Here is a 26,168-nt window from a genome sequence, read left to right as displayed (position 1 = left end):
GTAAAGATTGAGTTAATTAGAGGGTATAACTAGTTAATACATTAGCTGATTGTAAAAATATATTTGGTAAATTAACTGATAGTTGTTTGATATGATTTTCTTTCTCAAAGTTAATTAAAAAAAAAAGTTGTTTTGAGTAGCTTTTTAAATTCTACTCCGTAACATTTTTGAGTTATAAAAAGTTAATTAACTAAATACTTATATTAATTTTTTAATCAAATCAAAAAATTAATAATGATCAAATAAACTAAAATTGACCTATAGACTAACTGTTTTATCAAACATAACCGTTGATTTCTTCTACTAAAATGTTATTTAGTGAAATAATGACGCAACATTATTTATAAGTTATAAAAAAATGGTCATATAATAATTACTCCGTATTATAAATAAAATAAATTCCAATACGGTAAGAGGAAATATTATTTCCAAATTTCACACCTATGACTAACTGAATTGTCTATGTGAACTCGATAAGAGAAAAAATTAACACGTCGTTTGGTTGCAATCAAAAAATTATAAGAAAATAAATTGTAATTACCCTTAATAATTATAAGAAAATAAATTGTAAATAAAATAAATTAGGATCTTAATTTGATAAGAACAAAATTACCCTTAATAATTTCATATTTTGGCACGTCTTAAATGAAGGGAGTGAACGGTGTGATGAATTTTGGCACTAAAACAATAGTCTTAGATGAAAATTGGTACTAAAACAATAGTCGTGAATGAAAACTAGTAAGAATTAAACATGTGGATCAAAACTGTCATTTTGTTAATACTCGTGAGACTAAAATTGATATTTGCTCTAAGTAGAATAAAGACATATAATTGTAATTCTGTGAATTTCTCCCAATCAATTTCTGGAAAAGAAATTGTAATTCCTCCCAATCAAACATTATGGTATATTTTATCTTGATCTTGGTAAGCTTTTTAAAATAATAGATTTTACATATCAATACCACTCGACCACTCTTTAAATTTTGTTAATCAAATATCACATGATTTTTAAAGTCTCTCAAAATTTAGACAGTTCAAATCAAATACCTTCAAACTTTTAAAAGTCTATCCAAAATTGGACCAAACGTATCCCTCTAAAATTAATTTTTGCAAGTTTTAAAATCAATAATGGAGAAAATTTGTACTTTTCGTCTCTAAGTTATACGGTAATTGTAGAATTTGTCCGTACTTGTTGGTCGTGTTCTCTTCTTTGTCCCTAAATTATAATTGATGTTACAAATTTCATCATTTTTCTAAAAAGGTTGCGTTCACTTCTCGTCTTAAACTATAATTGACGTTGCAAATTTCGTTCATAATATTTGTTAGAAAAATGACAAGAAGTGAACCCAATCAATGAATAGAGACGAATACTACAATTACCCTATAATTTAAGAATAAAAAAAAGTATATTTTTGTTAATATAATCAAATAAATGAAACATGACTCTTGTACCAACGGGGCGTTTGGTTGGAAGGATGAAATTACGTGGAAAATGAATTACAATTTCATGAGAGATGAATAACTAGAAATAAAGTGTAAATTTAAATTTCAGTGTTTGATTTACATGAATAAAATTACTGGAAATTTCAATTCCAAGTAAGAATGAAATTTAAATTCCCTCCAACTAAACGTACCATATAAAATGTTACGAATTTGATTCTAACACATAACCATAGTATAACAAAGATGATTTTTCTTCCAAAAGGTTAAACCCCAACCCTAAGGACCCCACACTCCGACCTGACAGATCATTTGGGAGGAACAAAGATAATTTTTGAATTCACATATTGTCATTGGTTCAGTAAGCATTGTTTAGAGAAGAAAATATGAGATTCGTGGAAATGCCGTGGAAAGTCGTAATGAAGAAAGGTCAACTTCTTAACTTTGATTCATTAAAGAATATATGTCAAACAACTAAACACTTTGCTAGTTGCCATTCACATACAGACACAAGAACAAAACATACCATGCAAAACAGACAGTAAACCAAACAATTTAGTGAACATGTATACACACCAAACCAAAAAAAAAAAAACTTATCTTGATCTTGCATAGTCTATGGTCAGTAGTAAAAAATCCAAAAAAAAAAAAAAAAAAAAGATTTTATCGTGTAGCAGTTGTGAAAAAGGATGTTGGTCCTCCTGGCCTCTGGCCATCCACCAACTAGAAACACTCAACCATGGCTCTGAGTTGTTGTGTTATTGATGCCAAGGAGATCTCCAAAACTCAATATGCTCTTCTGGATAATCCTTCTGCAAATGTTCAGGAGGAATGAAGCAGTCGAAGGAGAGGCCGGGGACATTAAACGCCAAATCATCTATCACATAACTTTCTTCCATTCTTGTGACGGCAGGTCCCAGCCTCAAGTTGTCTCCAAATCTAGTGATGATAACACTGGAGTAGCCTGAATGCGCGATCATCACCCCCTCCACGCCCCGATAATCCTCCATTCTTGTACACATTGTGGTTTCCCAGTACGTAGGGGAGGACCCGGGGTACTGAATCCTCGTTAGGTATGAATCCTCCAGGCAAACCAGCAGGCCACTTCTTTGGCTGAAGTAACCGAACATCACATGCTTTATCATCTCTGCTGTGTTATCGCTCCTTTCTGCAAGGTCTTCGTGATTGGCGTAAAGCTTTAACACGAAACAGTCGGTGCCCATGATGTGTTTTTCCCCTATGTACTCTGCTCCTGAGAAGACAGCAGATATAGCCATTGGATCAAGCCCCTGTAAATTTGGCATACAAATGGCCACAAAGCAGTCAGAAACCAGTCAACTGCCAGAAAATTAGAGTTCTTTTTCTACTTTTGGGTCTCAACTTTTTTGGGCGAGGAGGGTAACCCTAGCCAGCAAAGGATCACAAGAAGGTAAACCAGCCTAGGTTGCCCATAGCTGACTGGCTCAAACCAAGAAAACAAATAGACGCTTTTCCTAGGAGTTGAACTTGTAACCTTGTGGTTATCAAGCCAACAGTCTGACCAATTTGGTCGGGGTTGCTCCCAACAACATATATTAGTCTCTCAATTTTGAAGCTTTTACCACTTTTAATCCTTCCGGTGAGTTTTCTAATCAAACATAACCTAAAGGCTAGCTAGGCACATGTTTATTTTCCAGAAAATGGCCTAAAAGACATTAGATGCTGGTGGTCAGAACCCACATGCACCACCACCCATTTTGGCAAAGTTCATCTTAGTGTATGGAATGCACTTAAAGAAAGAAAGTAAGAGTTAGTAGCCAATAACATGCAAAAGCTGATCACAAAGAATAATTAAGATCTAATGATCTATACTTGTTTCATGCCTATCACTATCTTTGAAAGGAATATTCTGCTAGAATCTTTTACATCCATGATCCCTGCTACTTCATTTTTTAAGATTTTAACCCATGTTCTGGGCCAACTAGTCTGACTTTCAATATAATCTTACTGACAATTTCCCAGCAAATAAATAAAACAAAGCGGGAATTAAAAAGTACAGGCAGTTGGTGTGTTGTGATCTACTTGCCTGGAAAGCACGCCTAAGTGGTCGGACACCACCTTTAGCAGCATGAGCACCAAGCCATGGCGTGTGACGCCAAGCCACACTGCCATCACTGCCCGCTACTATTTTATGACCGCCCACTGCTAGCTCAATTAGCCACTTATCGGGAACCATTTGCCACATAACAAAGCAACCCTTCTCCGTAACATTTGAACTAGTTGAGTCAAGCTCGTCCACCATACTCATTGCAACTTTCCCTGAAACATACATATTCTTTAGCATTCCTTCCAGCTTCCGGCAGCCAGTTGCTGCTGCAAAGTGTTGGATTATGTACTCCGCTGATGACGAAACCTACATTGTTAAGACAGTTAACATTAATCAACCCTTCTTTAACTTTTTTTTTTAGTACTATTGGCTCTGTTACAATGCAGTATCTGTTCATAACTACTTTCCCAACCTACTGAAGCACAAAGAGTCAATATTCTTTAACTTAATTCAGTAATTCCAACGTTAAGTTTATCGGGATGTAACTTTTACTTTCACTTTTCAAAGTTTCTGTGCATCATAGGTGCTTTAACTTTAACCACCAACAAACTTCAAACTAATTGTCCATGATGGTTGAACACATGGTACTATTTGAAAAGGAAAGCATAACTACTGCTGGACTACAGAAAAGAGGAATTTGTTCAAGAAAGTGAAAGCTCAGAAACAATGAAATCTTTGATGTTTCCAACTACTGGTGGGTAGAGATGGATACTTTTCACGAACAGCATGGCCCAAAGGTAAAGGAAAGAGCAGTAGCCAGTTTGGACACAATGGCAGAATGATGTCTACAAATCTGTATTTGATTTTTTTTTCTTCTTTACTTTGACATTTATCCACTTTAATGTCACTGCTTTAGTCTTCACCAAAAATTTTATTGGGACCTCCTGACTAGTGACTTACAGTGCAAGATGAACTCCCAGTTTCTGATTAGACAAGACTTCATCAGAATCACCTCAAGGTTACAAGTTCGACACTCAACAACTGTTTCTGATTACACAAGACTTAGAATCATCTCATTATTACAAGTTCAACTCTCAATGGGAACTGTCTAATTCGACTTATTTTATAGTAGTGGATGCAAATTTCCCTCTGTCACTCAAATAAAATCTAGAAGGCAGCAAAGATTGAACATTTCCTAGTATACTCTTCTGGTGATGAGAAAATTATATTCATTCAAAACAATGCAACCCGGATGAATCAAAGCATCAAATTAATTATTATATCAAGTAGCTTATAAATATACAGTGGAGAATCCAATGAGAGAGAGGTCTTACTTGAGAAATGGGAAGCTTGGGGAGAACAGAAACAGGGAAGAGAGGGCAGGCAAGAACGCTGAGAAGGATTCTGAGGTGAGATTTCTTGTGGATAAAGAACAGAGACAAGTGGGTTCTGAGCCAGTTTCTCCAGGTCTGGGATTTCTTCGAACAGTTGGTAGACATCTCCTCCGCTTCGTCCCCATTGGGCACTTCAGATAATGGCGCAAGACGACTCATATCCCACAATTCAACTCTTTCCCCTCCCTCTCTCTCTCTCTAGCAAAAGCAATGATGAATGTATGTATCTGCTTAACGTTGTAACCATACGAGGTTTGACATAGTACAATGCAAAGAAATATGTCTGGGTAGTGGGTACTACTGCCTTGTCTGTGACTCTGTGAGTAGAGAATCCGGTGAACGTATGAAAGATTGAGAAGAGTGTCTTTAATGGCGGAAGGAAGGCAGTGCCTTTGCAAGAAAGAATATATAGAGGTGCCTCTAGCACGTGCCTACCTTCCGGCCACATAAATTACTCCTTAAATAGTAATTAACAATTTTTCTTCTAACTTACCTATTTTGTACACTAATCTCAGGCACCATTTAAACAATTTTTTTTAAGTAGTACTGATTCTATTACAATATAGTAGTTAATATCGTTTCCATTAGGCCTTTAACTCATAATTTAATTATTTCATGCCACTAAACAAACTAATTTAATATCTAGAAATTAAATTTTTTTTAAATAATATTCTCGTGGTGTCTTTGACCAACAGGAAGGATCTATGGATGGTTTTACCTAACTTTCCCTTTTTTTTTTTTTATTGTCACCATTCTCGTAATAGGGATAAATTTTTTTTAAGGATCATTTTAAAGTCTCGTTACATGCATGGTTGAAAAAATCGCATAGAGATTTGAAAGAGAATATTGGCGTTTGAGATGATGTTGAGCCTTGGATTAATGGGTTGTTTGGTTAATGGAATCGACAGAGGCGGTGGTGGTCTTCCGCAAAGAAGGTGTTGGTTCCCGGCGGTTTACAACTTCGTCGACTCGAATTCCAACACCGGAGGACGCTCAACCACACTGGAGGCGAAAACGCTGTTTTTTTCCTAAATAATTGTTTTAAATTTGGGGTGACTTGTTAGAAACTTGTAATTTTTTTATTTTTTTAAACAATTGGGAAGGGGGAAACCCATAGTTCAATACAACACATCAGAGGAATTAAATACATCACGCCTCACAGGAATCCCATCAATTAGACCTCTGATCTCATCAGGCGGATATGTGAGGACATGCATCCCGACAGGGTAGGTTCTGGAGAGTTTGGCAAGGGCATCTGCAGTTCGATTCTGTTCACAAGCAATGGTGTGAACTCGCCATATTTCAAAGTTGCGGAGTTCCTTCGTGCAGGCTACCAATATATTATGAGCTGCTATGCGTGGAATTGAGAGACTGGCTAAATACTTTGATATATCCTCATAACTGCTTTCGTATAATACTCTCTTGAATCCCATAGATATGGCCAACTGGATTCCCTTTAAAAGAGCTCACGCTTCCGCTTCTAATGGTGAACAATTACCAATGGTATATATGAATCCCTTCTTCCATTCCCCCGAGCAGTCTCTTATGATTCCTCTGCAACTAGCTCTGTCCGTCCGGGTAAATTGTTAATTTAGGAATTCAATTGTATTTTCTAAATTTAGTGGTCTAATTGCACTATTGTGTGCAGTTCAATAATCTATTTGAGCCTTATTCCTTAAATTTATCAAGTTGATATATTATATGACGATTATGTATTAATTGTGAGTGTTTTTAGATATTTTGTGAATGTTTTAGACATTTTGAATTGAATATGATCAAGTTTGAAAAATTAATGAACATAATATAGTATTTGTTATATACTAATGACTCCATCACCGAGGTATGTGAACACTTAATTGGATTAGCAACCGAGGTGCCATAACAATACATAATAACTTTCATCTTTTCTATAATTTTGTTTTAAAGGCCAAAAGAAACGAATGTATTACTCACAAATAGTGAAATGTTCAATACAAGCAGGATAAGAAAAGAACCAAGTATGAGGACTATACTTAGACGTCGTAGCTCTAGCCAAAGCATGAGCCAACGTATTCGTTGGTCTAGAGATAAAATGGAACAACACATCAAAAATGTCGTTTGAGATCAAGGCAATCGCAGAGAAGACAACCATTATAAGAATAATTCACACGTATAATATTTATTCACACGTACGAGAACAAACGTCGTAGTATCCATGTACCAACAAAATAGGCCCTACAAAAAGTTAACATATAGATTAGCATATAGTTTTCTGCAGGGTATACATATCAGTAACCTCGAATGTCCAAAGTGTAAGAAAATGGCAATATTACCTAAAAGAACTCTCAATTAGAGAAAGGTAATACCTGCTGTAAAACAATAAGACTAGACAACAACATAAACACCCCCAAGAGGCCTAAACTGAACAGTGTTTCTTCTTTTATCTACCATATCAAGTGCCCAATACTATCAACACCTTGGGCACCTGCTCTTCCTAAGTCCTAACAAAATGAGGTTTAAAGAAAATCTATGACAGTCACTCAGTCAACATACATGCATATCTATGACAAGTGGACAACTCGCTATTGTACAATGTAACAAAAACAGAATACACGAGCTCAAACACCTACTATGATTTGACTTAAAGGGAGTAAAGGTACTTAGGAATTCAATGCATCCTATAGTAGAAATCGGGTTTCAACTCTGAATTTTCATTCTCAAACAGACAAATAGTAGTGAGATATTAAAACGTAACCAACTTCTACCCTTCCATAGTTCCATGAGCCAAATATCACTTTCTTGATGATGATCATGCATCTCTAAAGCTATATACACATCTATGGTAAAAGTAATCACATGGAAACAACTATCAAAGCTATATGCACTCTACTTAAAATGCCAGCCATCATTAAAGAAAAGGTGAGTATAGGGTATTACCACAAGGAAAGAGCCAATGTACACATTCCAAACAGCAACAACAATTGAAATGATCTGTTGACCAAATTTGCAGGGCTTGTTTGTTGGGACAACTCACAGGTTCCAAAAGTCATATTATCCTGCAACAGTAATTACTTGTGAATTAGCTTTTATATGACATGCATCATGACTAGAGTAAAAATCAAGTCAATCTTAGTTGTTTGTTTTTACCTTGCAATGTGCAATGTTTGTACAACCACACAATAGATGACCATTTGCCTCATCAACAGCTTCAGCGGCTACCCCTCCATCACTTCTCTGTAAAGTCCCGACTTATAAAAGAAAAAAATACATGGTTTTCCTCTTGTTAAATAAGTGTAATTTAACTACAAGATACCTTATAAAAATCAACCACAATGAAATTGGGCCATCTTTTGCCAGCAGCTTCAAAACATGTATACATCATACTCTTTAATGGTTTTGAATTATGTTTGCAAGCTTGGTCAGGATCTGGTGCACATGGGAAATAGTTCATAAGAATTAGTGACCTTGTTCGTGTGTTCAAGGGAGATGATTCTGCACGTTTGGTACATAATCCATTTATCATCCCATCGTCTCCATCTACAAATTGAGAGTATTGGTACTCAGTACTCAGTAACGATTACTAGATTGAGCACACAAAAAATTAGGGGAAAACTCACATTTGTTTTCTATGAAGTATCTCCATTTGTATGCGATACCTTCTAAAGATTCTTTAGTAGACTTTGAACCAAACACCACTAACCGTTTATTTGTTTCAATCATTTCATCAACATTTAGCCATTCCTCACCACTTTTAGGCATCAGAGATACTGGAAACCAGAAAGGTCCTAGGCCAGCTGCCCTAAAAACATTCGTTATTCCATTTGGCTTTGCAACGTAGTCTTCAATCATGATAGTGACAATTTCTGAAGGGTTTGTTTGAAGAAACAATTTAATCTCACTCAGGACAGTTATTACAGGTAGCTGAGTATCAAGAAATAAAATCTGTTAACTAAAAAGTAAAGCAAAAGTACCCCAAGGTAATATACCCCAAGGTAATAGCCATAGAAGACAACTGACATCTGATATTTCAATGGTGTCCATAGATTAGTTTGAATCACATTCTATGGATGCAGGAAATAAATTTATAATAATTGACAACGAACATACTACACTACCATATTTTAATATCATGATTTTACAATTGACAACATACTTACAAAAGGTTCGTTGCATTTTCCACAAGATGAATGGGTGGAATGGCATAGCCAAACGTCATTGTTGAAGTCATACACATCAAGCACCAAGCCCCTAACGCCATTCTACAATAGTTACATTTCAAAAGCTCATCAGTGTAAAAAAAAAGAAACTAAAGATAGGCATGCATATGATGTGTGGTCAATATATTTCCATAGAGAAAAAAAAAAAAAAACACAAGAAAAATTCAAAGAGGAGAATAAGAAAAGCTACATAGTTTTGCATTGACCAGTAAAACACTAAGACATAACAACTTAGAAGTAAATACCTTTTGCTCTCCTAATCCTTTTTTTTTTTTCTATAAAGTAAATTACAGTTGAATTGCTATGTTAATCATTAATTTAAAATTTTGATTCATTGATATAAAATTAACAAAAAAATGTGGTGGAGATTTTATCCATATACATTATTAGATTGATGAACTACCATACAAAAATTAAATTTCCCTATTAGGCTACCATTTTCCAATTCCTAACTTCCCTTCCTGTACATAGACAAGGCTTAGAGCAACTCATATTTAGCATTATTTTTAGTCTTACCAGCAATATATTATGGAGTACATTTTTCTTATGTCTTTAAATAGTACATGTCAAAATAATAATCAGTGAACACAGTCCAGTACTGTACCACTATACTAACAAACCACATCAATACTTGTTTAAGTTTGAGGCAATAGAAAGAAATCATTACCATGAGCTGTTGAATAACAGAGTCGTCCTGGGTCCGGGTAGTCACTAGGTGTGTTGTAAGCCATGAGTACCGATTAAATGGTACTCCCTTGACCTAGAACCATCATTATTTTTTTTTAGAGTTTTCAAACACAAACATAAATCTATTAGTCTATAACTAGTGAGTACTGGGAGTTGCCTTAGAGAACGGATTGAGCGGCTGAATGCGAATACATCTATGCACAGGCGGAAAATAATCACCTTCGGCAATACACTCCTCACAATGCAAGTCGGTATCACAGTCAAAAGATAGGGAGCACATTTCTCCTTGCTGTTTCAGATAAGCAAAATCAGGTTAACGGTATACACAAATGATAAACGAATGAGAAGTATGTACCTTAGCTGCGCAATCGCCGTTGCCGAAACTGAAAACGGCGACGAGAACGATCAGAGAAACCGCAATGCAGAAATTCATAGCTAAAATTTCATACTCCGCAAAGAAAACGAGTAGAAATTAAGATCAAAATAGAAACATAAACCAAAGATTATGCATTCATTCATATGTACACGGAGAAATACACATACCTCTTCGGCCGGGAAGGACTCTGATAAGACTATAGTATTCAGCGTGGGAGAGACTGAAAGCGAATATATGAGGGCGGCTAAGGCTAATACTGCGGGAAACTGTTAATACCGCGCTAATTCTCTTGAAGCGGTTACTCACTTAGCTCTTACTCCAAATCTTACGATATATTATTGAGAGTATAAAATGAGAGTCCACCAAATATTTTTTTTAAATATTCAAATTTTTATTGAAAACAACATTCAATTAATTTGTACATGTTTAAATAATGAATCTTAAACACACGAATAATGAACTTTATGCATATAAATAATGAGCTATCAAGTTCTTTTCATATTATTTTGTACACATTCAAATAATGGATACTACGTATAAAAATAATGCATCATATATGTTATGTATAAAAATAGTATACTCTATACATGATTTATACAATTGGATAGACTATGATATATACACTTAATAAGTATTGAAAGAAACCAGCTTGGTATCGTGCATTGTCATCCCTTAAAAAAAGGTCGGGAGTTCAAACCCTTCTCATATAAAAAATTTAAGTTGGCCAACACTTTAGTCCTTAATTAGACCAATCTGACACAAACATAAATTAGTTTAAGTATGATATAAGTTTAAAGGTATCTCATATAGTTTTAATGATATAGAACTCAAGAAATTCAAATCTTATGAAAATAGATAAAAAAATATATATTAAATGTGATCCATAAAGCTGACCCAACAAATTAGAAATTGAATGCATCCTATATTATATTCCTATCATCCTGGGTGAAAAGAGAGCTTATAAGTTATAAGGGTGTCGTTCCATGTAGAGTTTCCAGATTGAATGAGGGAAGAAACATTGGTTATTCCAGTAGCATGTGGTATTGGGGATTGGATGAAGAAGGGCTGATTCTTGTTAAGTAAGTAAGTAACCAAGGGTCATTCCAGATGTTTATAGACTCATCATCACAAACTCTCCAGCGACTACACCTTTTGACAATTCATTGAGCTTCGAGGATACTCCGCCAAATAAAAGAGGGTTACCACCAATTTGTGCTAATTCTAAGAAAGATCTTTTTAGATGATATTTAGCCTTGTATGTTCTGGAAGGGAGGGAATCAGGATGTTGGATAAGACGTCATGCTTGCTTGCCTAACATGACAATATTGAACTCTCTCAGTCTTTTGAAACCCATGCCAACCCACAATGGTTTATTAATGGTAGAAAATTTGGGTAATAAGCAATTTGATATTTTCAAGTTATTATTATAATTATGATACAACTTCAGTTGACTATCTTCACGCATATATAGTCCATATTCATGTAGCAACTACAAGCTTTATTTTGTAAAATAAAGATTATTATTATTATTAATAAAATCGTGACATATAAAGTTTAATTAAATTTATCAAGTTGATATATTATATGACCATTATGTATTCATTGCAAGTGTTTATGTTGGGTTGTTAACTCATGAAGATGAGATGGCTAACTAAGCGATAACTAGGTGGAGAAGAAAATGCTGCCAAAGGTTCTATAAGAAATGAATTAGTCTATAATTTACTATTAGTCTAGAATTCATAATATAAGATACAACTATTGATTTGTTTAAGTATAAAATTCAAAATTTCATAATACAAAACACAAAATCTCACAATATAAAATATATACACATGCATTGAGATTCATAGTCTATTGTAAACTCTAATCTATGGTATACAAATTGATAGATCTAACGGCTGTGATCTTTCTCGTAAATTAAAATATGAACACTTGTGTAATGGTCTCAATCATTATGCTATGGAACCGTGTCCACATTGCAAGGTGAACACTGTTCTATGTTCATAATTAATGAACTATATGTTTATAATTATAAAGCTATATATTCATAATTTGTTAACTTTATATTCATAATTACAAAACTCTATGTTCATAATTATAAAGCGATATATTTATAATTTTTAAACTTCATATTCACAATTATTGAATCTCTATATATTTATAATTACAGAACTATATGTTCATAATCATGTTCACAACTCTATGTTCATAATTATAAAATTATATGTTCATAGTTTTTAAACTATATATTCATAATTATGAACAATTTTGATGCAGCTGCTCTAATGATCTATACAAAATAAAAATCCATATTATTATTGGGCTGGGCCAAAATATTGGCCCGGGAAAAGGAGAAGGAACCCGGTTCGCCACCTGCTATTTTAAACTCCTAATCGTCTGTACCATAAACCCTTTCTAAACCTTCTCAAGCTTGACAATGGCGCCACCTTCTAAGAAACCAAGCAAGAAGTCTTCGAAGCCATTGATAAAAAATCCCAAAAATTTCAAACGCAAAGGCAAAAACAATGAAGCAGGCAACGCTAGTTTTTCTGGGAAATCGGCGCCTCTCCAGCTTGAAGACGAAGTCCCCGATTTCCCCAGAGGTATGCCTATAACTCTATGCATAGAAACTCACCCAGCTTCATAAAATTTAATTCAAAACATATAGATGAAAAAGTATTAGTCATACGCTTAGTGATAATAGTAATCGGATCTCAATTTGAGCACATGCCCTTTTTAAGCTCAATTTGCTCGTGTATATGCCTGGCAGCTGTCTGTGCTCAAATACGGAGTAATTCTAGCTGATAATGAATTCAATGTCCAAGTGAACTGACAATGGCATAAAAACATATCAGTAAATATGCACTGAATTGGCAGTGTTGGGATAGCACTGATTAAAGAAAAGTGTTTGAATATATTTTTATGTGAACAGCTGAACAAATTAAGAATCATATCTAGTCTAGTAGAAAATCAACTATAGAAGGTTATTTAGGCTAATAAGGTAAATGTGAATGCTCTATGAGGCACATGCCAAAGCATTCTTGCTGGTCCCCTCTACATATTTTCAGTTGTCTTATTTTTGTTACATAGGTAATGCACTGTAATTCTGTGACTAATTTTTTTTTTTTTCATGGTGCAAAGAGGATGATATTTTTTCAGAATGATTTCACAGGAATATTACCTTTTTTTTTTTTTTTTTTTTGAAATTGAATTTGTTTTTATAAGATTAGGTATTGAAATGCATGCTTTTCTACTATTGTAAGGGATATACTATATATCTATGTGTATAATGTTTTTTTTTTTTTTTTTGAATATGGATTTATTTTTATAAGTTTTGGTCTTGAAGGTGGAGCGAGCTTGTTGTCTAAAGAAGAGCTTGATGAAGTGCGGGCGGAAGTGGATGCAGAATTTGAAGCTGAGGACAGATATTTGAAAAAAAAGAAGCAACATAAATTGTATAAGAAAAACCAATCAGTTGAGGATGATTTGGGTTCACTTTTTGGTCATAGTATTAGTGGAAAATTACCCAAGTCTGCAAACAGAATTACTCCGAAGGTACTACCTTTCTTTGGAGTAGTTTTTACATTCTCATTCTTTTTTGCTTGATGCAGTGATTATAATACTACATATCTGATATGCTAACGAATACTTCAAATTACATGATTAGCAATGAATGTACTCCGTTACAACAAAATAAGGGCCAATTGCCTTCATTAAGGAGTGAATGGCCGATACTAACCAATTGGTCAGTGGTCTGGCCTAAAAAGCTTTTGCCACTTGACAGTTGGGCACTTGGGCATGGTCTTAAGGCTAACACTTACCATTTTAGAGTAGTCAATACAGGATTTTGATACTGTGGTGAATTTATGTTGTTTTGGGTAGCTTAAATGCCAAAGCGGCACCTCCATGGATTCTTTCATCTGATTTGCATCAGTTTACTGAATTTGAGTCTATTTGTCAAACATAAAATGTAACATCGAGTTCCACATGCATGGACCTTTTACTGTCTCATTTGGAATGAACCCTTTGGTCTTGCACTCTTGCTTATATTATATGGGGTAGCATTTATAATACCCTTTCCCACATCAGTAGCAGTTTTTTTATGCTAGCAATGTGGTCATTTCTTTACAAATGATGTTTTACCATTCTAGTTATACTGACTGCTGGTATGAAATTCTCTCTCTCTTTGTATAATTTTCAGAACATTTCTCCAGGAATGAAGCTGTGGGGGGTGATTGCTGAAGTAAATGAGAAAGATATTGTTGTTAGCCTTCCAGGGGGCTTACGTGGATTAGTTCTGGCATCTGAAGCACATGATCCTTTATGGGATAATGAGACAAATGAGGTGCTGACTTTTTTAGAAACATACTTCAACATCTCCTGCTTCTTGTTCTACTTGTTAATAATCTAGTGCTGTAATATTTTCCATTCCACAATACAAAACTAAAAATCATGGCAGTGGATGTTTAACTTGGTCATAAATGCTTCTAGTATTTAATGACTGCATAAATTGTTTGTAATAAACTAGTAAGTACTAAATGGAAAATTCATCATATCCAACCTTTTATTTTCTTTAAAAGACTTAACGAAAAATGTTGTCCTCATTCAGTTTCTTTTATTCTAAAAATTTAATTCTAACAGATGGAGATGCAGAGCAATTATCTTTCTGGCTTATTTCATGTCGGGCAGCTGGTTTCTTGCATTGTGTTGCATTTGGATGATGATAAGAAAGAAGCAGGGAAGTGGAAAATTTGGCTGTCTCTACGTCTTGCTTTATTGCACAAGAACTTAACTCTTGATGCTATTCAAGAAGGAATTGTATGTAGTTTATGAATTGTTACTGATTATACTTTTCTGCTCTTAGGGTAGCAATTGTCTTTTTTTTTTTTTTTTTTTAAATAAAATAATTATTTGAATTCCTTTCCCCAAGTCATGTTCTTTGTAAAATTTAACTGGATATACCCATTTGTTTCTGAACACATCATATATTGTGATCTTGATGTGCAGATTCTTAGTGCTTATATCAAAAGCACTGAAGATCATGGATACATACTTCATTTTGGGTTACCTTCATTTTCAGGGTTTTTGCCTATACACAGTCAATCTGGTAATTTATCTTTCTACACAAGCTCTTCATTCCTAGAAGTTAATGTAGGCATTATGGTTACCTCTATAGACTTGATGGATCTCTTTCTTATCCAATTTAGTTGAATGAAATGACTTCTGTTTTGTTTTTTCCCCTTAAAGCTCTCGAAATGAGAGGCTATTTCATTACTGATACTATGTGATTCTCATACGTGTAACAGTTGACAAAATGAACACTGGGCAGCTTGTGGAGGGGGTTGTCAAAAGTGTTGACAGAACTCGTAAAGTGGTATATTTAAGTTCTGCTCCTGATGCAATTGCAAAATATGTGGTATGTTCATTTTCATTATTGTATATTTTGGTTCTATCCATCCCTGTTATGCATTGCAGCTTGTTGGCATCATGTTCTTTCTGTTGCAAAATACCCCCTTGTTTATGCCTATCAATATAAAAATTTCTTCCCCAACTTCTCATATACTAATGTCATTGTGTGCAGACTAAGGACCTCAAGGGCATTTCCATTGATCTTCTAGTTCCAGGCATGATGGTTAATGCTAGTGTCATGTCAGTGCTTGAAAATGGAGTTATGCTATCCTTCCTCACTTATTTCACTGGAACTGTAAGTTTGGGGTGTTGTATTCTGTTCTTATGTTTTTTGGTAACTAGGTTCATACTTTGAAATTATATTCTAGTGTCCTTTATGCATTTCTTTTATTTATGATTATTTCTCTCCTATAGGTGGACATATTTCATCTACAGCAAGTTTTCCCCCCTCCAAGTTGGAAGGACGATTACCCTCAAAATAAGAAGGTAGTATTTTTACATTTATTGTGTTATCTTGGGGAAGCTAGAGAGAGTATTTTTCACTGGGTTTTCACTTATGATCCGTATATAAGTATAAAATGAATATAGAGAAGGATACTCATTATGTAGAATATATATACTGTAGATGAACTTTTGTTCTTTCATTTGTTTATTTATTTGCATGCTAAGTTTGTTGTTCTTCTCAAGTGATGCCAAGGTAGACTTCTGACCAGTGATTTTAACTTTGTATCTTGGCTTGGTACAGGTTAATGCTCGGATATTATTTATTGATCCCGCAACCAGAGCTGTCGGTTTGTCATTGAACCCTCACCTGGTCCATAAAAAGGCTCCACCTTCAGTAAGTTCTTATTGGAGGTTGCAAAAGTTATATTCTCTGCTGGAGTTACTCTTTCTACTTTGCTCTTTTTAATGGGAAGGGAGGGAGAGAGAGAGAGAGAGGGGAGGGGGTGGTGAATTGGTGATGGCTAGTGAAGCAGTGGAGTTTGTTTGTTAAAGCAGTATCCTTTTCTAGTCTATTGAACAGTTGTTTAAATTTATTTCAATTCAAGGCTCTAATTTACTGGTTTGTTCCTCCACCCTCCTAAAGGAGGCATTGCATGAAACTTTATAGTTTCTAATCATGGGACTTTCATGGTTTGGTTTTATAATTGATAGTCAGGATAATACCATTTCTTCTCAAGCTTCCAAGTTGTTGGAAGACGGGGTGCTGGACTAATAATAGGGTGTGATAACACCCTTTTGATTCTGCTGATGATGAGAAAGGGAGTTTTTGTGATTTTATTTGTATGTAATGTATGATCTTTATGGATAGCTTTTATGCTATGCAGCTGGTTAAAGTTGGAGACATCTTTGAGCAAGCAAAAGTAATCAGGGTTGACAAGGGATTGGGTCTTCTGTTGGAGATTCCCTCTTCACCAGTCCCAACTCCAGCATATGTTTATGTAAGTTTGTTCTTCACCTTCTAGACTGATGTCATGCGGGAATTCTGTTTTTTAAATTATTATTATTATTATTATTATTATTATTTTAAATTTCATGACTATATTCAATTTGTGAGGTTACAGATATCTGACGTGGATGATAAGGAAGTGAAGAAAATGGAGAAAACTTTCAAGCCGGGGAAAGTTGTCCGTGTCCGAGTTCTTGGCTTTAGGAATCTAGAAGGGCTTGCAACTGGTTCTTTGAAGGTTGCTCTTTCCCCTCTATTATTGAAGAATATTATTAACATTGAAAAGTATATTCAACGTTCTGTGTGCTTTAGCAAGTGTCAGTTTACATCGTTCAAAGATAAATGAATGAACACATCTTTGTTTTGATTGGATATACGTGTTCTGTTACACGAAATTGTCAAGTGATCATATATGACTGCTACTTATAAAATATATTTTTCCCAAGACTGCTGAATTGGTATCTAACTACTGAATGTTCCGATACATAGATTGGTGCAATAGACTTACCTTGCTTGATTCTTTTTCATATTACTACAGACCAGTGCATTTGAAGGATCAGTTTTTACTCACTCAGATGTCAAGCCTGGGATGGTGGTAAAAGCTAAAGTTATTACAGTTGACAGTTTTGGTGCCATTGTGCAATTTTCCAGTGGGGTAAAGGCACTCTGTCCTCTACGACATATGTCAGAATTTGAAATAGTAAAGCCTCGGAAGAAGTTCCAGGTGATTATGATCTATCTTGTCAATAATGTGTCTCTGTGCATTTTTTTTGTTCTTTCCTTGTCTAACTGGTATTCAATTTAAAAAAAAAAAATCTTTTGCAGGTTGGATCTGAATTAGTCTTTCGGGTGCTTGGTTGCAAGTCCAAGAGGATCACAGTTACACATAAGAAAACTCTTGTATGTTGCTTCTTGACTTTATGATCAATACTAGTTCTATGCCCCTTCTTGACGTATTACTAGTATATTTTAAGCTTGTGATTTTGATGCTTCTGTTTTTATGGGAAAATATGTGGTCTGTTGTATGATGTCTAGTTCTCTACTGAATTTGTAGGTGAAATCTAAGCTTGACATTCTCAGTTCATACACTGATGCTACTGAAGGACTGATAACACATGGATGGATAACAAAGATTGAAAAGCATGGTTGCTTTGTCCGGTTCTACAATGGAGTCCAAGGCTTCGCTCCACGGTCTGTCCCTGCTATCATTATTCCCTTTCTGTTGTCACTTAAGGGCTTTTTGGTTTAATGGATTGGGAGGGATTGAGATATCCATCACAATTGCCAATACCATAAGTTTTTGAGTCTTGGGGTAAGAGTGGGATAAATATTAAACTAACTTATACCATTATAAGTTATTAGGGTAGGGATTGTTTATCCCCCCTTTGAATATTTCCTGCATTGGGCCAAATATTGGAGGGACTGTTATCCCACTTTGGAATGACTTTTACATTGATTCTAGTCACGGATGTTATTAATTATCACATGGAATATTAGATGTGTTAATAATTTGATGCTTTTTGAAAATTTGAAAAGGCAGCAGTGTTTAATTTGTTTAACAATTATTTTTGTTTCAAGGCTTCCATAGGAATATGTTTAAAAAGGAAAATTATACTCAAGATATGTCAGTGTTATTGTAAAATAAGTCTGCTAATTTCAATGCCTTTAAACTTTGGAAAACATACATTTTATCAATCCAAGATCAGGAAATGGTCACATATTTGCTTCAGCTGTTATAGAATTAATAAGTAACATCCACATTTATCCTTCTAGATCTGAACTTGGGTTAGATCCTGGGTCTGACATAAGCTCGATGTATCATGTTGAACAAGTTGTCAAGTGTAGAGTTGTCAGTTCTAGCCCTGCTTCAAGACAAATTGTCCTCAGTTTTACAACAAGACCAATGAGGTTTGTTTTCCTTGGTGTATATTTAACATTATACAATACGCTTGCCTGTATTTTTAACATTATTAATTATTAATTTACTTCTCTAGGCTGTCCGAGACTGAAATGGTCAAACCAGGAACTGTTGTTTCTGGTATTGTTGAGCTAGTTACTCCTGATTCTATAGTGGTAAATGTCAACAATGGTCAAAGTCATCTGAAAGGAACAGTTTCTACACAACATTTATCGGATCATCGCGGTATACCTTTAACTCTTGCCTGTCTGATGATTGCTCATTTTGATTTCTTTAGAAGGTGTAATGACCTTTTGCAGAATGGTGATTTCTTTCTGTTTGCCCGATACTTTTTGTTACACTTGCTTACATTTAGATGTTGCTTAGCTTTGTTTTTTTACATGTAATATTAGCGTTTGGTTTCATGACCATACAGGTCTTGCTGATTTAATGAAGTCAGTCTTGAAGCCTGGATATGAGTTTGACCAGCTTTTGGTTCTGGGTAATCTTATATATCGCAATTAAGTGTTTTGTGTGTGTGTGTGTGTGTGCCTCTAGTTAAAGAGTGTTGTAGATACACACACCTGATATCCAAAAAGTGGAAATGGGATCTCTTTGCTTATTAGTTAGGTTGAATGGGGAGCTTATGTTGAAATATAAATTCCTTTAAGAATAACATATTAACAGTATTCTCTATGGTTATAGATATTGAAGGTTTCAATTTGGTTCTTTCTGCCAAATACTCGCTCATCAGCACAGCTCAGCAGCTTCCATTGGATGTTAATCAAATTTCCCCCCATTCTGTGGTGCATGTAAGAACATTTTCCCATTTTGTTAAATTCGGTTCCTGTTTTGAGTTTGTTCTTGGTCTTATGCTTTTATGGTAACAGATTGTTGCAATTGTCAGATTTTTCTAATGGTGATTTGAATAATTTAACCAGGGGTACGTTTGTAATGTAATTGGGAATGGTGTGTTTGTTCGCTTTTTAGGGCGCTTGACTGGCTTTTCTCCCAGAAGCAAGGTATGGCTATTATTAGACTAGCAAAGATCCTCTGTTATGCTTGCTGGAAAGCATCATTCTATAGATCTGCTGATCCATCACAAATTCTTCATTTTATCCAGGCTACTGATGACAGGAGATACGATACTTCGGAAGTATTCTACATTGGACAATCAGTCTGTACAAACATACTTGATGTAGGTTTTTTTATTTTTTATTTTTTTTATTTTATTTTAAATGAACCTTTTTTTGTAATAGCACTTAGAAATGTCATATAAGCTTTTTAATTCTGTTTTCTTCAGGTTAATGGTGAAACTGGTCGAATAACAGTGTCTTTGAAGCAGTCATTGTGTTCTTCAACAGATGCTACCTTTATTCAAGAATACTTTCTTTTAGAGCACAAGGTATTTCTTAATACTTTGGCAGTAGCGGTTGGGATTTTAATCTTATTTGAATGATTATGACTTGAAGCTGACAAAATTAACTACAGATTTTATAAGTTGTGTTTATAGATAAACATTATGTTGTGAAGCAATGCACATTCTTTATGTTTTCAATGAGAAATTTTAAAATTTTATGCATCTTGATTAATTATTGATATCCATATGTTTTTCCCCTTCTATTTTTTTTTCCATTTTTAATTTTAACATACTCCCTAACATAAAATACCTGAACCATGTTTCTTGTGTTGTCATATCATACAAGTTCTATTCATTCATTTTATCTAAATGGATAGATATATTTGGACTTCTCTTACTTTGCAAAACAGATTGCCAAGCTTCAATCCTTGGACTCCGCAGACTCTGGACTAAATTGGGTTGATGGGTTTGGTCTTGGTAGCATTGTTGAGGGAAAAGTTCATGAAATAAAAGAGTTTGGTGTTGTTGTCACCTTTGAGAAGTATGATGACGTTTTTGGCTTTATCTCGGGAGGCCAATGTAAGAGTTTATCATGATATACTGACCAAATATATTGTCTTTCACTCTTTTGTTTTCTTAACATGTAATATTTGCAAAATGGATTATTTTCAGTGGGTGGTATCAATGTGGAAACGGGTTCTACTATTCAAGCAGCAGTAATTGATGTTTCCAAGATAGAGCACCTTGTGGATTTATCTTTAAAGCCAGAATTTGTTAATGGATCAAAGCCACAGACTGCCAATGACAAAACTCAGAAGAAGGTTAGACAGTACTTTTCGTCTTTGTGTACAGCCTTGCTATTAACGTTGCAAGAGAAACAAAAAGGCCACTTCAATGTATCATATTTGTAATATTTCAAATGTTTTGCTGCATCCTAGATTATTGATGGTGCTTGTACTTTTCATTTCCCCTTTAGATCTGTGTTTATTTCACTTTTTCCTGTCTATTTTTCACCTGCCAGAAACGCAAAAGGGAAGCACAAAAAGATTTGGAGGTGAATCAATCTGTGAATGCGGTGGTTGAGATTGTGAAGGAAAACTATTTGGCAAGTTCTTTTGAACTTCTTTATTTTTGTACTGGATTATTTGTTTGACCTCTTTGTAACTGATGATTATTTCTAGCGATTTCTTTTTAACATGTGGTATGCACAACACAGGTTCTTTCAGTTCCAGCATGTAATTATGCTCTGGGTTATGCATCTTTGAATGATTTCAACACTCAAAATCTCCCAGTGAAGCAATTTGTCAATGGACAGAGGTAGCCCCTTAATTTTTTTCTTGACAAAATTGTACATTAGGCCCCTTAAATCCTTAATTGTTCTGCCTTATGCAATGCAGGACCTCTCTTTCAATTTTTTTTTTCTTAAATGTGGTCCCTCAATTGTTTAGTGATTTGTCAATTTAGTCCCTTTTAGTAATGAAGTTGGTAGACGACATTTGCATTTATGGTTTCTTAGGGTCCTTTTTTTGGTACTTTCTCATTTTCTCCTTCAATTTCCCCCCATTCAACTGTATTCGCTATGGAGGAACCTCATCATTTTGGGTTTAGAGGAAGGAAAGAAAAACTTATACATGTCGTTTAAGGAGGGGAATAGAGAGTGGAGATGAGAAATTACGAAAAAGAACCTAAGAAACCTATTTGCAGTATGCCAGTGGAATATGACACATGGGGAGCTGGGTAAACCATAAAATCTGAATAATTTGCCTATTGAAGAAGTGAAACCTTGCTAAATGTGGCAATCATGTGTAATGCCAGCGAGTTGATTCTTGACCTTATTGTGAACCTCTATTTGATTCTTGAAGTATTGTGTTCATGTAAAGTATAAAATATAGGGTGATAATTGTCACATGATGTGGGGAAATATTGGTTGTTAGTTCAAACTTGTCCTTGTTTGGAGTTTGGGGGATGGGACAGATGTTTGTTTTGTATTTCTCACTTTGCGTAAATGCATTCTAGTGAAATGGGTGTTTTACTTTGGGCAGTGTCATTGCCACCATCATGGCCCTTCCTGATTCTTCAACTGGTGGGAGATTGCTTCTGCTGCTTAAAGCTATCAGTGAGGTTGCTGAGAGCTCCAGTTCAAAAAGGGGGAAAAAGAATTCTAGTTATGATGTTGGATCTCTTGTCCAAGCAGAGGTGATATATCTCATTCAAGAGACGAAAATCATTTGAGTTTTGGAGCGTCTGTTTTGATGTCCTTTAAAAAAAATATTTGCATGATTATATCTTTGCTTTGGCTGCTTTGCAGATCACTGATATAAAGCCTCTTGAATTAAGACTGAAATTTGGATCTGGGTTCCATGGTAGAGTTCACATAACTGAGGTAAATATTTTGTGCAGCCTTTTTTTTTTTTTTTTTTTTTTTTTAAAAAAAAAAAAACCCTCAATGGTAAGATGGATAATTATATGATTCACCCTTCTGTCCTGCTAAAAGAGCAAAAAAGAAAAGTCACCTCTAAATATTACTAAGAGAAGGTAACAAATTGTGGATTTCATGATATTGTTAACAGGCAACTGATGATAATACTACTGAAGGGCCCCTTAATGATTTCCGAATAGGACAGACTCTAACTGCAAGGATAGTTTCAAAGGACAGTAGATCAGAAAATAAAAGAGGCTATCAGTGGGAATTATCCACCAAACCCTCTGTGCTTGCAGGTTTTTGTTTTACCCTTTTTTTGTATATTGTACAGTTATACATCATTTTCTCATTTCCTTTGAGTGCGTTTAGTATTAGTCCCTATACTTTTGGTCTGCACACTCCAATGCTGGGTGGTTGTCTTCTGGTGTTAATAAAGACACATGCATGATCATGTTTACCACACCTACACCTACGTATATGTCTTATCAATTATCATTGGAGTGCGTGTGCGCCCCCTTTATCTCTTTTGTAGGTCCTTCTGTTTAGTGGAAATTTTAGATTTTATTATCTGCCAGTCATTGTTCTTATCAGTGTTATTTATTGGCTTGGCTCTAAGTTTTGTGCTTATTTTCTCAATCCCCTATTCTTTGAAATTGCTAATTGCTAAACAAATCATTTAAAGTTCAATAATTCAGATTGTTTGATATTGAGCCAATTATGATTTTTTTATTTATATTTTTATTTATATGGGAATCCATTTAATTATTGGCATCTAATATTCGTTGCATAACCAGGAGATATGGATGGCCCACATGAAAGCTTCAATTACTCTACAGGCCAACTCCTTTCTGGTTATGTGTTTAAGGTGGATAGCGAATGGGCATGGCTAACTATATCTCGAGAGGTTAGGGCACAACTTTATATCTTAGACAGCTCTGCAGAGCCTAGTGAGCTCAAAGAGTTTCAGAAAAGGTTCTATGTGGGAAAGTCTGTTTCTGGTTATATCTTAAGTGCTAACAAGGAGAAGAAATTGCTGCGTTTGGTTCCACATACCCTGCTTATTACACCAGAGGACACAGTTCCTTCAAGTGAAAGTGCGAGGTGCCATATTCGTGAAGGCAGTGTTTTGGGTGGCAGAATTTCCAAAATCCTTCCTGGCGTTGGTGGCTTACTAGTTCAAATTGACGCCCATCTGTTTGGCAAGGTTCACTTTACTGAACTAAGAGACCCGTGGGTCTCTGATCCACTGTCTGGCTATTGTGAAGGACAGTTTGTCAAATGCAAGGTCCTACAAGTTGGTCATTCTGTCAAGGGTACAACTCATGTTGATCTGTCACTGCGATGGACCTTAGATACCATGAACAATCAAAACATTTCTGAGCATGATGATGTGTAAGTCCAGTATTTGACTTGGAGTATATTTTTTGTGTTCTATAAGGATTATTAAATATTAATACCTATAGCATCTACACTCACTAGTCCACAACCATTGCTCTGTCTGAACATAAATTCTTGCTTGTATTTTCCATTTTTATTTTTCTTATCTAGGGATTGCTTATCATCTAGAAGGTGTTAGTTGTGGATTGAGTTACTGCTGTTCACCTTGAATTTAGTTAGGACAAGTACATTTTCCAACTTCCAATGATGTGCTTGGGCAATTCAATTTAAACAAAATATGATGGTTGATATGTTTCTAATATGCTTTTCATAAAGTGACTCAGAATGTAGAATTCTTTTGGTGTTGGGCCTTTTGTTTAAATATGGATCTGTAGAGAGACCTATGTTACTTTATTCTTCATTCCTGAGTTGGTTTTTGTATAAGATTCTTTTTGTTGATTGTAATTAAATTATTTACAGGCATTCCCAGAATAGACGTGTACAGGATATTAAGGATCTTCATCCAGACATGACTGTGCAGGTAGATCTAATTTTGTTTTCCTATGTTCAAGCTTTTCTGAGAATTATTATTCTGTTCCATGCATAAACAGAAATTGATGTGAACCAAATGCTGAATTGTTGCTTTATTTATGTTTTCTGTAAGCTGTATTTCATACCACATCCATCTGAAAGAGGTGCTGTGCTTAATCACCCATTGTCGCTCTTCCTTTTTGAAGTTTTAATTTTTAAAATATTAGGACACCAAGTAATTACAGAGCTGTACATTGTATACCTTTAGGTGAATTTTTTTTTTTTTTTTTTTTTTTTTTTTTTTTTTTTTTGGTTTTTGAAGAAGTCATTGTAGTTCATTTCTCAACTGAAGTTTTTGCTTATCAGTTCTGCCCAAATTATTGGAAAATGAGATTAGGGAAGATATCTTTGAATGTGTAATTTGAAATCTCAATGTGATGGAAGTGTTTCTTTCCCTTGGTGGTCAGTATATTGGTATATGCATCTTATTATTTTAGCACAAGTACTTCCCTTTCATTTTTGAAATGGTTATCAGTTATCTTGTGTCCTTTTAATGGCCCATAGGCCATATCATTAAGCATCTCCTTTAGTTGTAGTTAAGTAGTGTGAAGGCTATATCAAGAATGTGACTCCATAAGGATTTAGCATTTGAATGTCCCTGCAATCTTCTATGGCAACTCATGAAAATTTACCTTATGGTTATGATGTATGTGTCAGGGCTATGTAAAGAATGTGACTCCAAAAGGCTGCTTTATTATGCTCTCCCGTAAGGTTGATGCAAAAATTCTCTTGTCAAATTTGGCGGATGGTTTCATTGAAAGCCCTGAGAAAGAATTCCCAGTGGGAAAGCTTGTCACCGGCAAGTATGTTAATTTAGATTTGTGTTTCAGTGCTTGTGATAATTATTTGATTTTTGGTGCTTGTGATGATTTTTATCTACTAAGATGTCTATACTGCAGGGTAGTTTCAGTTGAGTCATTATCCAAGCGTGTTGAAGTCACTCTAAGGACGTCAAGTTCAGCTACTCCTAGAAAGTCTGACATAGATGCATTGAACAACTTTTCTGCTGGAAATATTATTTCAGGGAAAATTAAGCGGATAGAATCTTTTGGTCTGTTTATCTCTGTTGATAACACTAATCTGGTAAAATAACAAGTCTCTTGTTTTTTCTTCTCTATGGATTTGTGTCTTTCCTGTATTCACTACTGCAAGCCTTCATTTTTATTTTTATTCTTTACTCGTTTAATCTGTGTGCTTAAAATTGCTGTTTTCCTTTGCCTAGGTTGGCTTGTGCCATGTTTCAGAACTTTCTGACGATCACATCGACAATGTCCAAAGTAGATATAAAGCTGGTCAAACTGTGAGAGTGAAGGTTCTAAAGGTAATGCTTTTGCTGTGTCACTATCATATTTTAGGAATACAGAGTAAAAATGGTTCTTCTCTGTATGAAATGAAACATAAGAATGAAAGAAATTCCGAAATAGAACTTGTTTTGCCCTTAGTATTGGGGAAAAATGATTTTGATGTTCACTCCTTTCTCATTGAATGTCATGTATTCTCATTTAGGACTGTCACATTGATGTACAGTTTCATTAGATGGAAT

At 34.9% G+C, this 26,168-nt stretch overlaps 3 protein-coding genes and 1 long non-coding RNA gene across 6 annotated transcripts in view; 2 read left to right on the top strand and 2 right to left on the bottom strand.

Annotated features, from left to right (window-relative positions):
- The first annotated feature begins 830 nt into the window (after window positions 1-830).
- On the top strand, window positions 831-3,235 carry LOC109181484. Its single transcript, XR_002054207.1, has 3 exons — window positions 831-841; window positions 1,339-1,340; window positions 2,849-3,235. It is a non-coding gene; the product is annotated as an uncharacterized LOC109181484 (long non-coding RNA).
- Window positions 2,023-5,281, bottom strand: LOC109181479. Its single transcript, XM_019331267.1, has 3 exons — window positions 4,801-5,281; window positions 3,506-3,832; window positions 2,023-2,729 (listed from the first exon to the last, which is right to left on the bottom strand). The coding sequence occupies exons 1-3, from the start codon at window positions 5,017-5,019 to the stop codon at window positions 2,199-2,201; spliced, it is 1,077 nt and encodes a 358-aa protein (XP_019186812.1). The 5' UTR covers window positions 5,020-5,281; the 3' UTR covers window positions 2,023-2,198.
- A 1,510-nt stretch (window positions 5,282-6,791) lies between these two features.
- LOC109181347 (PI-PLC X domain-containing protein At5g67130-like) lies at window positions 6,792-10,373 on the bottom strand. The gene is made up of 10 exons (XM_019331095.1): window positions 10,287-10,373; window positions 10,099-10,178; window positions 9,901-10,032; window positions 9,724-9,816; window positions 8,997-9,098; window positions 8,457-8,760; window positions 8,153-8,376; window positions 7,987-8,073; window positions 7,777-7,895; window positions 6,792-7,074 (listed from the first exon to the last, which is right to left on the bottom strand). Exons 2-10 carry the CDS (start codon window positions 10,174-10,176, stop codon window positions 7,023-7,025), a joined length of 1,191 nt encoding a protein of 396 aa, XP_019186640.1. The 5' UTR covers window positions 10,177-10,178; window positions 10,287-10,373; the 3' UTR covers window positions 6,792-7,022.
- A 2,158-nt stretch (window positions 10,374-12,531) lies between these two features.
- Window positions 12,532-26,168, top strand: part of LOC109181630 (rRNA biogenesis protein RRP5) — a 40,055-nt gene continuing 26,418 nt past the window's right edge. For all 3 annotated transcript variants that reach the window (XM_019331488.1, XM_019331487.1, XM_019331486.1), the window contains exons 1-33: window positions 12,532-12,722; window positions 13,466-13,674; window positions 14,321-14,464; window positions 14,761-14,937; window positions 15,127-15,226; window positions 15,426-15,535; window positions 15,701-15,823; window positions 15,943-16,014; window positions 16,274-16,366; window positions 16,857-16,970; window positions 17,094-17,216; window positions 17,517-17,702; window positions 17,804-17,878; window positions 18,033-18,169; window positions 18,752-18,886; window positions 18,973-19,121; window positions 19,312-19,377; window positions 19,581-19,687; window positions 19,817-19,897; window positions 19,999-20,073; window positions 20,179-20,280; window positions 20,646-20,814; window positions 20,908-21,056; window positions 21,257-21,340; window positions 21,452-21,552; window positions 22,278-22,431; window positions 22,544-22,618; window positions 22,806-22,953; window positions 23,452-24,049; window positions 24,515-24,575; window positions 25,283-25,428; window positions 25,525-25,708; window positions 25,848-25,946. In XM_019331488.1, coding sequence (XP_019187033.1) covers window positions 12,557-12,722; window positions 13,466-13,674; window positions 14,321-14,464; window positions 14,761-14,937; window positions 15,127-15,226; window positions 15,426-15,535; window positions 15,701-15,823; window positions 15,943-16,014; window positions 16,274-16,366; window positions 16,857-16,970; window positions 17,094-17,216; window positions 17,517-17,702; window positions 17,804-17,878; window positions 18,033-18,169; window positions 18,752-18,886; window positions 18,973-19,121; window positions 19,312-19,377; window positions 19,581-19,687; window positions 19,817-19,897; window positions 19,999-20,073; window positions 20,179-20,280; window positions 20,646-20,814; window positions 20,908-21,056; window positions 21,257-21,340; window positions 21,452-21,552; window positions 22,278-22,431; window positions 22,544-22,618; window positions 22,806-22,953; window positions 23,452-24,049; window positions 24,515-24,575; window positions 25,283-25,428; window positions 25,525-25,708; window positions 25,848-25,946 — 4,512 coding nt within the window. In that variant the 5' untranslated portion in view covers window positions 12,532-12,556. The remainder of the gene's footprint in view (window positions 12,723-13,465; window positions 13,675-14,320; window positions 14,465-14,760; window positions 14,938-15,126; window positions 15,227-15,425; window positions 15,536-15,700; window positions 15,824-15,942; window positions 16,015-16,273; window positions 16,367-16,856; window positions 16,971-17,093; window positions 17,217-17,516; window positions 17,703-17,803; window positions 17,879-18,032; window positions 18,170-18,751; window positions 18,887-18,972; window positions 19,122-19,311; window positions 19,378-19,580; window positions 19,688-19,816; window positions 19,898-19,998; window positions 20,074-20,178; window positions 20,281-20,645; window positions 20,815-20,907; window positions 21,057-21,256; window positions 21,341-21,451; window positions 21,553-22,277; window positions 22,432-22,543; window positions 22,619-22,805; window positions 22,954-23,451; window positions 24,050-24,514; window positions 24,576-25,282; window positions 25,429-25,524; window positions 25,709-25,847; window positions 25,947-26,168) is intronic.

The sequence above is a fragment of the Ipomoea nil genome, unplaced genomic scaffold (genome assembly GCF_001879475.1).
Source record: "Ipomoea nil cultivar Tokyo-kokei standard unplaced genomic scaffold, Asagao_1.1 scaffold1043, whole genome shotgun sequence".
Taxonomy (NCBI): Eukaryota; Viridiplantae; Streptophyta; class Magnoliopsida; order Solanales; family Convolvulaceae; genus Ipomoea; species Ipomoea nil.
This window is presented reverse-complemented; position numbering and strand designations above follow the sequence as displayed.

Coding starts and splice junctions, on each gene's coding strand:
- LOC109181479 (XM_019331267.1), bottom strand. CDS start 5,019: ATGAGTCGTCTTGCGCCATTATCTGAAGTGCCCAATGGGGACGAAGCG. Junction 3,833..4,800: donor CCAAGCTTCCCATTTCTCAA/GTAAGACCTCTC, acceptor TTAACAATGTAG/GTTTCGTCATCAGCGGAGTA. Junction 2,730..3,505: donor CACTTAGGCGTGCTTTCCAG/GCAAGTAGATCA, acceptor CCAAATTTACAG/GGGCTTGATCCAATGGCTAT.
- LOC109181347 (XM_019331095.1), bottom strand. CDS start 10,176: ATGAATTTCTGCATTGCGGTTTCTCTGATCGTTCTCGTCGCCGTTTTC. Junction 8,761..8,996: donor GAAAATGCAACGAACCTTTT/GTAAGTATGTTG, acceptor CTTGATACTCAG/CTACCTGTAATAACTGTCCT. Junction 7,896..7,986: donor CAAACATTGCACATTGCAAG/GTAAAAACAAAC, acceptor TTACTGTTGCAG/GATAATATGACTTTTGGAAC.